Consider the following 12,729-nt stretch of genomic DNA (forward strand, 5'->3'; position numbering starts at 1 on the left):
CGTCGTCGTAAGGTAAAATAAAGATGCAGTGATTTAAAGTAAACCGCCCGCCCGCATAGCAACGAACGTCGGCAACGAATCCAGTTATCGATTACATTGATTAATTGTTGCAGCCCTAGTATTTTCCACGCTGCCCTGGTCCCATAGAAGTGAATAGGACTTCAGTGAAAAAAATGCATTGCATCCGGATTAAAAGCATTTTTCACTGATCGTTGCTAGGAGATGTAGATTGTTGTTGTTCGGTTTTGTTTTTCATGTGCTTGAGAAACGCATCAAAACTGAAACACTGAACATAATCGCACACAAAACTATCCGTTTTTTCCTGAACAGATCCGTATCGTTCGTGTGAAAGAGGCCTTATGCAGTCTCCAGCTAATTAAAAACCCCGTAAGGGAAATGGGGTGAGTGCTGAAAAACCCAAAAATGGGGGACTAAAAAAAATAAGGGGACGGTCTACAAAAATATGATGCTGAGGAGCAGTGGATGAATGCATGGTATGTGGATGTGCGATGCACGTTTTTGCTTTGGTTTAGAATATTGCATCAATGCCTTGTCTTTTTTCGTAGTATCAGCACTCCTCTCATTTGACCCAAGTATTTTTAATTGGCAAGGAGACTACACGAGGGTAATGCCTGCTTTGTTTGAATTTGGTTTCTAAAACCATATTGAAAGGTTAGCTTTTGAGATCTTTTCACATGGCGCTGTGCTGTGTCTGTGGGTTGGTAGCGCCCAGTGCCAAGGGGGCTTAGCCTGACAGCAGGGGTGCTGTAGGATTGCAAGGTCTCACCACCTGCAGGTGCTGTGTCTGTGGGTTTGTGGCACCCAGTGCCAAGGGGGTTTAGCCTGACAGCAGGGGTGCTGTAGGATTGCTAGGTCTCACCACCTGCAGGTGCTGTGTCTGTGGGTTTGTGGCACCCAGTGCCAAGGGGGTTTAGCCTGACAGCAGGGGTGCTGTAGGATTGCTAGGTCTCACCACCTGCAGGTGCTGTGCTGTGTCTGTTGGTTGGTGGTGCCAAGGGGGCTTATCCTGACAGCAGGGGTGCTGTAGGACTGCTAGGTCTCACCACCTGCAGGTGCTGTGCTGTGTCTGTGGGTTGGTGGTGCCAAGGGGGCGTAGCCTGACAGTTGTGCTGTAGGAACTCTAGGTCTCTTTCACCACCTGCAGATGCTGTGCTGTGTCTGTGGGTTGGTGGTGCCCAGTGCCAAGGGGGCGTAGCCTGACAGCAGGTGTGCTGTAGGAACGCTAGGTCTCTTTCACCACCTGCAGATGCTGTGCTGTGTCTGTGGGTTGGTGGCGCCCAGTGCCAAGGGGGCTTAGCCTGACAGCAGGGGTGCTGTAGGATTGCTAGGTCTCACCACCTGCAGGTGCTGTGTCTGTGGGTTTGTGGCACCCAGTGCCAAGGGGGTTTAGCCTGACAGCAGGGGTGCTGTAGGATTGCTAGGTCTCACCACCTGCAGGTGCTGTGCTGTGTCTGTTGGTTGGTGGTGCCAAGGGGGCTTATCCTGACAGCAGGGGTGCTGTAGGACTGCTAGGTCTCACCACCTGCAGGTGCTGTGCTGTGTCTGTGGGTTGGTGGTGCCCAGTGCCAAGGGGGCGTAGCCTGACAGTTGTGCTGTAGGAACTCTAGGTCTCTTTCACCACCTGCAGATGCTGTGCTGTGTCTGTGGGTTGGTGGTGCCCAGTGCCAAGGGGGCGTAGCCTGACAGCAGGTGTGCTGTAGGAACGCTAGGTCTCTTTCACCACCTGCAGATGCTGTGCTGTGTCTGTGGGTTGGTGGCGCCCAGTGCCAAGGGGGCTTAGCCTGACAGCAGGGGTGCTGTAGGACTGCTAGGTCTCACCACCTGCAGGTGCTGTGCTGTGTCTGTGGGTTTGTGGCACCCAGTGCCAAGGGGGCTTAGCCTGACAGCAGGTGTGCTGTGGGAACTCTAGGTCTCTTTCACCACCTGCAGATGCTGTGCTGTGTCTGTGGGTTTTTGGCGCCCAGTGCCAAGGGGGCTTAGCCTGACAGCAGGGGTGCTGTAGGACTGCTAGGTTTCACCACCTGCAGGTGCTGTGCTGTGTCTGTGGGTTAGTGGTGCCCAGTGCCAAGGGGGCTTAGCCTGACAGCAGGGGTGCTGTAGGACTGCTAGCTCTCACCACCTGCTTGTGCTGTGTCTGTGGGTTTGTGACACCCAGTGCCAAGGGGGCTTAGCCTGACAGCAGGGGTGCTGTACGACTGCTAGCTCTCACCACCTGCAGGTGCTGTGTCTGGTGGTTGGTGGTGCCCAGTGCCAAGGGGGCTTAGCCTGACAGCAGGGGTGCTGTACGACTGCTAGCTCTCACCACCTGCAGGTGCTGTGTCTGGTGGTTGGTGGTGCTCAGTGCCAAGGGGGCTTAGCCTGACAGCAGGGGTGCTGTAGGATTGCTAGGTCTCACCACCTGCAGGTGCTGTGCTGTGTCTGTGGGTTGGTGGTGCCCAGTGCCAAGGGGGCTTAGCCTGACAGCAGGGGTGCTGTAGGACTGCTAGCTCTCACCACCTGCTTGTGCTGTGTCTGTGGGTTTGTGGCACCCAGTGCCAAGGGGGCTTAGCCTGACAGCAGGGGTGCTGTAGGACTGCTAGCTCTCACCACCCGCAGGTGCTGTGTCTGGTGGTTGGTGGTGCTCAGTGCCAAGGGGGCTTAGCCTGACAGCAGGGGTGCTGTACGACTGCTAGCTCTCACCACCCGCAGGTGCTGTGTCTGGTGGTTGGTGGTGCTCAGTGCCAAGGGGGCTTAGCCTGACAGCAGGGGTGCTGTACGACTGCTAGCTCTCACCACCTGTAGGTGCTGTGCTGTCTCTGTGGTGGTCGCCACATGGTGCTGCTTCAGGTAAGAGTAAGTACCCACTAAAGGTGAGCACGCTTAGTGTTTGTCGGTCTTGTATAACGTTTCTAAGTGAGGCTGAGAAGCAGTGGATCATAGTATGTGGGTGTGCGACCCATGTTTTTCTTTGGATCACGTTCTATTGGTTGCTGTACTACAGAGCAATGCTTGAAGGGGAGAATACCAATGATCTGTCAGGGTATTAGGAGCGGCACATGGCGGTCCTCTATGCTTTAGCTGCTTCCACACGGCCCATGAAGTGTGGTCCATGTGATGGCTGCATTTCCTGGACTGACTGCGGCTCATGTGTCCTTATTTACGGCCTCTCTTGTACTCCAGAGCTGCACTCGTTGTTCTGAAACCTGTTGACAAACAGGTTGTCGGTCACATTCCTACCCGTTTATCTGAGCTCATAAGTAGTTTTTCCTTGCTGTAAATGCTACATTTTTCAGAATGCAGATCGCTAAAGCAAACCCTGTCTACATAGAGAGTGAGCCAGCAGGGGATTCTGGTAGATTTCAGCTTCGTAACAAGCAGAGAGAGAAATTCAACACTCTCCTTTAGAAGTGGAATGAGTAGAAGTTATATCATGTATATACAATTTTTTTTATTTTGTTTGTAACCTTATGCTGTGTTCAAAGGGTGGACCTAAAGCATTTAATGGGGTTTTCTGGGATTTTGATCATTATCTGATTGGTGGGTATCCAACAACCGGACCTCCACACATCAGCTGTTTGAGAAGGCATCGACATTCACAGCACCTTCTTGCATCTTACCAAGCACAGTGCCGTACATTGTCTAGTGGCTGTGCTTGGTATGGCGTTCAGCCTCATTCAGTTAAATGGAGCAGCGTGCACGATACAATCTTGGACGCTGTGCTTAGTAAGCACAGAGAAGGCTGCGGCTCTCACAGGAATGCTGGTGCCTTCTCAAACAGCTGATCGGTGGGGGTACCAGTTGTCAGACCTTCACAATCGGATATGGATGACCTATCCTTAAGGCCTCTTGCACATGAACACTTGCGCCCCGTGGCTGTGCTGCGGCCCGCAAAGTGCCGTGGGGCAGCCACAGCAGATCGCTGACCCATTCACATTAATGGGTCCGTGATCCGCCCGTTCCGCAAAAAGATAGGACATGTTCTATCTTTTTGCGGAACGGAAGTATGGGACAAAACCCCACAGAAGCACTCCGTAGTAGTTCTGTTCCGCATCTCCAGATTTGCGGACCCGTTCAAGTGAATGGGTCCGCATCCGTGATGTGGAATGCCCACGGGACGGCGCCAGAGTATTGCGGATCCATGTGAAGAGGCCTTAATCAGATGTTGGATAGTATTCAGAAAAAAAAAAAAACATTTAGTAATAGCATTTTATTTGTGAAATAACTGCTTACTTTGTCCATTTGTCTTTTTCCTTAGCAAAATTGGGCAACTTTGCTGTCTGCTCTGTGGTTGTAGGTCAGCGTCTGCACCCTCCAACTTCCTGTTTTCATGGGTCTAGGAATGTTTTTGTGCATGTTCATGTGGTGGGGAGGCGATTCTCTGATCAAGGCTTTGATTTTTTTAATACCATCTGATATCCGATTTATGTTAATGGTGGAATCCTCCTTTTAAATAGTTTATCCCACGGAAATTATCAGCTATCCACAGAAGGTGAAAAATAGGTGAAAAATATCAGATCACATGAACTGGCCACTGGAACTCTGTGCTATCCTAAGAACGACGGATCTAAAGTCCTCTCTCTAAATCAAGCAGTAGTGCGTGTCAGTCCACCATTCCAGTCACTTCTCTGGGGCTGACATAGATATCGCTGTCGGTCCCATAGAAGTGACTCCATTTAGGGTTGGGACTCTATGTCCCTCGTTCTTAGGATCGTGCGGGGTCACAGTGGTCAGATGGTCCCCATGATCCCATATTTATCAGCCATCCTGTGAACGGTTGATAAATACTTTTGTGGAATAACCCTAAGGACCACCCGTCTTGTTTTACAGATAAGAGTTCATTCACCATCGTGAAGGGCAAAGTTTCACAAGTAAAATAAGTAATGTCTTGAACGGACAGGATTGTAATTGCAGAAACCAATTGGCTCCCGCTCTAGATGGGCCATAGGTTTTGTGGCATGATGTTTTTGCTGTTGGGCCTCTGCAAGACTCTGTGGTGATACAGGAATGCAATGTGCATGCCTTTCTACCCAGGGTGGTTGATACGATGGTATTCTGTGTAATATGAATACCAGCTATTCTTTAGCATTTTCTTTCTCCATCAAGATTTAAAGATTTAATTGTAACTTCCAGACACTTGGACTGTTCTGGAACTAGAACTCAGCACACGCCATTTATTCATGCCTGGATTGTGTTCTTGGTTGTTCTATTCTCCATGGACTTGTTTAATGCACGCGACTTCAAAGTATATGCATTTTATTTGATGTTTATGTAATGTTTTTACGTTCACTCTGTTTTCCTTTACTCTGTACTTTTTTATTTTATTATTCTAGCAGCAGATTGAGAAAGCTATCCTGGATATTTTTAGCTTTAGTGCTGTTCACTCACGCCGTGAAAACCTTCAACAGGAACTGGGACTGGGAGTCTGAATATACTTTGTTTATGTCTGCTTTAAAGGTAGTGTATAATTCCGGCTCTTCTGAAATGTATTGTTGCACTCTAGGCAAAAATGTATTGTAATGTTTTGTAATAAATTAATATTATAATAATATTTATTGGCTTTATTGTAATTAGTGTCTTCCCGGTAGCTGATTCTGTATAGTTCCTCTCTGCACTTGTAGAAACGAATGATTCTAGCAAGATTCAGCAGTCACTATTTTCTTTTTTATTGCAAATGTCTTTTAATATTTTTGCCATCTACAGATGTAGTAAAGTTAACACACATGCTTTGAGACATGTTATCTAAACTAAATGCATTAAGCAAACGCCAATTGCTTTTCAATGGCTTTTGTTTCAAAATATAACTCGATGAGTTAAGAAATTTGAGTTAAGAGTTTGTTAACCCTGCTACATCTGTATTAGTACAGCAACTCTTATATACTTGCTAAATTCTGTGCTTTCCTTCAATGGAATCCAATTCCACTTTTGGTGAACAACTTTTGCTCATACCTTCCATAGGACTAAGCCTCTGTTCACATCACGTTTAAGGTTTCCAATTAACGTATATACCAGGAGATGTGCGTTCTATACATTTTTGAAGGGAACCTTTTACCAGCATGCCTTTATGCTGCTGAGGTTGAGGATACTAAGCTTTGCTCTATCCATCCTATCCAGCTCTACAAGGTTCAGTGAATGACTATGTAACTACCGTACACGTCCCAGGCATGCACAGCGAGGTTAGGTGTACCATCCTTGGCTTTATATGCACAGTGCACATGCACCCGATGGTGGTGAAGATGAGTCTGAGACTCTTCTTCTGCTAGGTTGCACCATCATTTACTAAATTTTACAGTGCAAAAGATTTAATATGGGCAGGTTTGGGACTCTAATCCACAGCTGCATAGCGACATGCTAGTGGTTTAGTGCGCCTTAACCAGGTGTTAACAGATGCCATACAGTGTAATTTGTCACCTATCCCCATTGTTAAAATAAAAATAAAAAAATAAATATAAATATATATATATATATATATATATATATATATATATATATATATATATATATTCGTTTTTTTTTTTCTTTAATACATTTAAAAAAATTGTTTTAGATTTTAGCACATATTATATATCAGTCCTGATCAAAGACCACTTGAAAAATGGCAAAAAATCTTATTTTATATTGTTGGATCTTAACAAGGTCCTAAGTAGAGCTTCAGCATGCAACAAGAAGAAATGAGACTGAGACAAAACATTTTTTGAGCATTCAATTAATTGAAAATAACGATTAAACTGAAACAAGCTGTTCTTCAGCTGATCCAAAGTTTAGGACCACATGCCTTTTTAAAAGGCCAAATCTGTGCAAAGATGTGGATTCATTGTCATTTTCTGTCAGGTAGTCACATGTGATGGCAAAGGCAAAAAACTCTCCCTTTTTGAACTTGGTCAGGTTGTTGAACTGCCTAAGCAGGGTCTCCCACGGCGCGCCATCGCTGCTGAGGTGGGACGCAGTAAGAGAGTCATTTGGAATTTTTTAAATGATCCTGAGGGTTATGGAACAAAAAAGTCAAGTGGAAGACCCAAAAAAAATTCATCAGCACTGAGCCGGAGGATCCAATTGGCTGTTCATCAAGACACTGGACGATCCTCGACCCAAATTAAGGCCCTTACTGGTGCTGACTGCAGCCCCATAACCATCAGACGGCATCTGAGACTGAAGGGTTTCAAAAACAAAAAACGTCTTCAACGACCTCGTCTCCTTGAACGCCACAGAACTACTCGTTTGGACTTTGCAAGAGAGCACCAAACATGGGACATTCAAAGGTGGAAGAAAGTTTTATTCTCTGATGAGAAAAAATGTAACCTTGATGGTCACTGATGGTTTCCAACGTTACTAGCATGACAAGCAGATCCCACCTGATAGGGCTGCACGATATATCGAAAAAATAATCGAATCGCGATAATCACCAAATGCGATATGGCGATTTGGCCGAACCGAAAATGCCGCGATTATATATGAAGGGGCCCCGCGCACATAACTGACTTTTTGTGTAAAGTATTTTACTACTGTGTGAAACAAGCTCTCTCTGACTCCTATTGATAAAATAGCCAGCCTCTGTACTCACTATTACGATGAATGCACTGCAGCGAACGGCAGTGAGCAGGCCGGCCGGCGCGTGACTGACGTCACTTAGTAACGCTCCTGCTTCCTGAAGTGGAAGGAGCGTTACTAAGTGACGTCAGTCACGCGCCGGCCGGCCAGCTCGCTGCCACTCGCTGCAGTGCATTCATAGTACTGTGACAGTGAGTACAGATACAGACTACAGAGGCCAGCCATTTTATCAATAGGAGAAAGCTTGTTTCACACAGTAGTAAAATACTTCACACACAAAGCCAGTTATGTTTATTGCAGTTTAGGACACATAGGGCAATGAGGGGGACCAGCATAAGATGCTATATGTGTGTCTTATGCTGGCCCCCCTCATGGCCCTATGTGTTATAGCACACATCCCCTATAACAGTGCCATCCACAAGTCCCCCATAAATGTCTTCCACAGATTCCCCTATAACAGCGTCCTCCACAGATTCCCCTATAACAGCGTCCTCCACAGATTCCCCCATAACAGCGTCAATCCACAGATTCCCCACATATCAGCGTCCTCCACAGATTCCCCACATATCAGCGTCCTCCACAGATTCCCCACATAACAGCGTCCTCCACAGATTCCCCACATAACAGCGTCCTCCACAGATTCCCCACATAACAGCGTCCTCCACAGATTCCCCACATAACAGCGTCCTCCACAGATTCCCCACATAACAGCGTCCTCCACAGATTCCCCACATAACAGCGTCCTCCACAGATTCCCCACATAACAGCGTCCTCCACAGATTCCCCACATAACAGCGTCTGCCACAGATCCCCCACATAACGGCGTCCTCCACAGATCCCCCACATAACGGCGTCCTCCACAGATCCCCCACATAACGGCGTCCTCCACAGATCCCCCACATAACGGCGTCCTCCACAGATCCCCCACATAACGGCGTCCTCCACAGATCCCCCACATAACGGCGTCCTCCACAGATCCCCCACATAACGGCATCCTCCACAGATCCCCCCCATAACGGCGTCCTCCACCGATCCCCCCCCCCCCATAACGGCGTCCTCCACCGATCCCCCCCCCCATAACGGCGTCCTCCACCGATCCCCCCCCCCCATAACGGCGTCCTCCACAGATCCCCCCCCCCCATAACAGCGTCCTCCACAGATCCCCCCCCCCATAACAGCGTCCTCCACAGATCCCCCCCCCCCCATAACAGCGTCCTCCACAGATCCCCCCCCCATAACAGCGTCCTCCACAGATCCCCCCCCCATAACAGCGTCCTCCACAGATCCCCCCCCCATAACAGCGTCCTCCACAGATCCCCCCCCCCCCATAACAGCGTCCTCCACAGATCCCCCCCCATAACAGCGTCCTCCACAGATCCCCCCCCCATAACAGCGTCCTCCACAGATCCCCCCCCCCCATAACAGCGTCCTCCACAGATCCCCCCCCCCCATAACAGCGTCCTCCACAGATCCCCCCCCCCCCCCCATAACAGCGTCCTCCACAGATCCCCCCCCCCCATAACAGCGTCCTCCACAGATTCCCCCCCCCCCATAACAGCGTCCTCCACAGATCCCCCCCCATAACAGCATCCTCCACAGATCCCCCCCCCCATAACAGCGTCCTCCACAGATCCCCCCCCCCCATAACAGCGTCCTCCACAGATCCCCCCCCCCCATAACAGCATCCTCCACAGATCCCCCCCCCCATAACAGCGTCCTCCACAGATCCCCCCCCCATAACAGCATCCTCCACAGATCCCCCCCCCCCATAACAGCGTCCTCCACAGATCCCCCCCCCCCATAACAGCGTCCTCCACAGATCCCCCCCCCCCCATAACAGCGTCCTCCACAGATCCCCCCCCCCCATAACAGCGTCCTCCACAGATCCCCCCCCCCATAACAGCGTCCTCCACAGATCCCCCCCCCATAACAGCGTCCTCCACAGATCCCCCCCCCCCCCCATAACGGCGTCCTCCACAGATCTCCCCCCCCCCCCCATAACGGCGTCCTCCACAGATCCCCCCCCCCCCCATAACGGCGTCCTCCACAGATCCCCCCCCCCCATAACAGCGTCCTCCACAGATCCCCCCCCCCCCCCCCATAACAGCGTCCTCCACAGATCCCCCCCCCCCCCATAACAGCGTCCTCCACAGATCCCCCCCATAACGGCGTCCTCCACAGATCCCCCCCCATATAACTATGTCATACCCAGCCGCGTCAGCGGCTCATATGGGAAAATCCAAGCAAATAGACCTCTAGCACAATTCCCTTTAAAATATTGCATCGCATATCGTTATCGCAATTTTTAGGGCCCTAATCGCAATCGCACAAAATTCCCATATCGTGCAGCCCTACCACCTGAGATATTTTATACGCGCCACAGTGGACGGGGCGCCATAATGTTCTGGGGTGCTTTTTTCCTTCAGTGGAACAATGGAGCTTCAGGAAGTGCAGAGGCGTCAAACGGCCGCTGGCTATGTCCAGATGTTGCAGAGAACATTCCTCATGACTGAGGGCCCTTGTCTGTGTGGTAATGACTGGGTTTTTCAACAGGACAACGCTACAGTACACAATGCCCGCAGGACAAGGGACTTCTTCCAGGAGAATAACATCGCTCTTTTGGCCCATCCTGTGAGTTCCCCTGATCTAAATCCAATTAAGAACATTTGAGGATGGATGGCAAGGGAAGTTTACAAAAATGGACAACAGTTCCAGACAGTAGATGGCCTTCGTGCGGCCGTCTTCACCACTTGGGGAAATGTTCCCACTCACCTCATGGAAACACTTGCATCAAGCATGCCGAAACGAATTTTGGAAGTGATAAACAATAACGGCGGAGCTACTTATTACTGAGTTCATAGTTTGGAAGTTGGATTTCTGTTTTGGGGGGGTATAGTTATTTTTTGGAGGTGTGGTCCTAAACTTTTGATCAGCTAAAAAACAGGCTGTTTCAGTTTAATCGTTTATTTTCAATTAATTGAATGCTCAAAAAATGTTTTGTCTCAGCTCTACTTGTAACCTAGTTAAGGCTACTTTCACACTAGCGTTCGGCTAGCGTTCGATCGGATCCGTTCTGAACGGATCCGATCATAATAATGCAGACGGAGGCTCCGTTCAGTACGGATCCGTCTGCATTATTTTAGCAAAAAAAAGCTAAGTGTGAAAATAGCCTAGTACGGATCCGTCCAGACTTTCAATGTAAAGTCAATGGGGGACGGATCCGCTTGAAGATTGAGCCACATTGTGGCATCTTCAAACGGATCCGTCCCCATTGACTTACATTGAAAGTCTGGACGGATCCGCACGGATCCGCACGCCTCCGAACGGCCAGGCGGACACCCGAACGCTGCAAGCAGCGTTCAGCTGTCCGCCTGTCCGTGCGGAGGCGAGCGGAGCGGAGGCTGAACGCCACCAGACTGATGCAGTCTGAGCGGATCCGCCTCCATTCAGACTGCATCAGGGCTGGACGGCTGCGTTCGGGTCCGCTCGTGAGCTCCTTCAAACGGAGCTCACGAACGGAAACCCGAACGCTAGTGTGAAAGTAGCCTAAAATCCAACAATGTAAAATATTTTTTTTGGCCATTTTTCAAGTGGTCTTAAACTTTTGATCAGGACTGTGTGTGTGTGTGTGTGTGTGTATATATATCTATCTCTGATGATCATTTTTGAGATGTTTCTACACCTTGATTTCCTGTGGTCAGTTCAGTTGCTTGGACATAATTTGGAAAGACATTACCTTTCTATATACAGCCTCACAGCTGACCAATGCATATCGGAGCAAAAATCAAGCCATGAGGGGGGAAAGCCTGTAGAGATCAGAGACAGGATTGTGTGGAAGAACAGATCTGGAGAAGGGTACCAACAATTTCTGCTGCACTCAAAGTCCCCAAGAGCACAGTGCCTCCGTGCTTCTTAAATGTAAGACGTTTAGAACAACCAGAGCTGTCCCACCAAACTAAGTAATCGGGGAAGAAGGGCCTTGGCAAAAGAGGTGACAAAGAACCCTATGGTCACTCTGGCAGAGCTCCAAATATTCTGTGTGCAGATGGAAGAAACTTCTAGAAGGTCAAACATCACTGCAGCACTCCAGCAATCTGGACTTTATAGCAAAGTGGCCAGAAAGAGATATTCAGAGATATTCTTAATAAATCTCTGATCTAGAGTTCTCTGGACCTTACACTGGGTCGATGGTTCATTTCCTACAAGACACTGACCCTAAGCACACACCCAAGAGAACACAGAAGTGGCTTAGCCCTGTTTCACACTTGCATTGTGGCATTACGGTTTTGAGATCCGGAAGATCCTGCATCCACCCACAGTCTGTGTGACTGAACAAAAATCTAGGACGGGTCAGAGTTGCCATAGATTTCTGGCTTCATTTATGCTGAAAAACTGGCGTAAATGAAGATAAATTTGTCAGGGCAGCGGGCCACACCCTATTTAGGATGCAACAATTTTATTTAAAAGTTGCACCTGTGACTTTTTAATGTACTTTTCAGGGCCCCTATGTGTTCAACATCATACAGGGATATACAGAAGACCATGGAGAATGGGGATATGTAAGGTGGGACAGAGTTCCTGGTTACACAATACAGCAAGGTGTCAGACTTGAGATCACTTAAAGGGAGTCTGTCACCTCCATATGGCCATACACAGTGCTTATATTGTCGTATAGGTGTTCTATAGGACATGAATGTAATAGTACCTTTGTTATTTTCTTTACACTTGCAGAAGCTGGAAAAACAAACCTTGATTCATATGCAAATGAGCGCTCGCAAGTGCCCAGGGGCGGCGTTCACTGTGTAGGAGCCCAGGCTGCTCTGCCTTTTTTCATTGTTCACCTGCCCCAGCCTGTACCTATGCCCGCCTCCTATTCCCTTGCGTCATCCTTCGGTCCGGCCGAGATCTGCGCCTGCGCACTGCCTCGCCGGGTCGGAGCATGCGCACCTCGATACCCCTTGTTGGCACGACATCGCTTTAGCTACTGCTCATTCTCTGGCGAACGGCGCAAAACCAGCGGCAATGTGGACCTTTAACCAAGTTCCAATAATTTAAAAGGTTTAAAATATGTGGTTGCAACTGAGCTAGGGTGTAAAAAACTACACTGCTCTAGAATAGTAGTGGTGAGTTGCATGTTTTTTTTAGTTTTTTTTCCTCAACAGAGGATGCACTAAAAGGTATTTT

General features: G+C 48.8%; 1 protein-coding gene across 2 annotated transcripts in view; it reads left to right on the plus strand.

Annotated features, from left to right (window-relative positions):
- Positions 1-12,729, plus strand: part of TMTC3 (transmembrane O-mannosyltransferase targeting cadherins 3) — a 77,753-nt gene that overhangs the window by 39,974 nt on the left and 25,050 nt on the right. The window contains exon 9 of one of the 2 annotated variants that reach the window (XM_044280492.1): positions 5,331-5,454. In XM_044280492.1, coding sequence (XP_044136427.1) covers positions 5,331-5,454 — 124 coding nt within the window. The remainder of the gene's footprint in view (positions 1-5,330; positions 5,455-12,729) is intronic. The other variant, XM_044280493.1, reaches the window with a different exon arrangement.

This window comes from Bufo gargarizans, chromosome 2 (assembly GCF_014858855.1).
Source record: "Bufo gargarizans isolate SCDJY-AF-19 chromosome 2, ASM1485885v1, whole genome shotgun sequence".
NCBI classification, from domain to species: domain Eukaryota; kingdom Metazoa; phylum Chordata; class Amphibia; order Anura; family Bufonidae; genus Bufo; species Bufo gargarizans.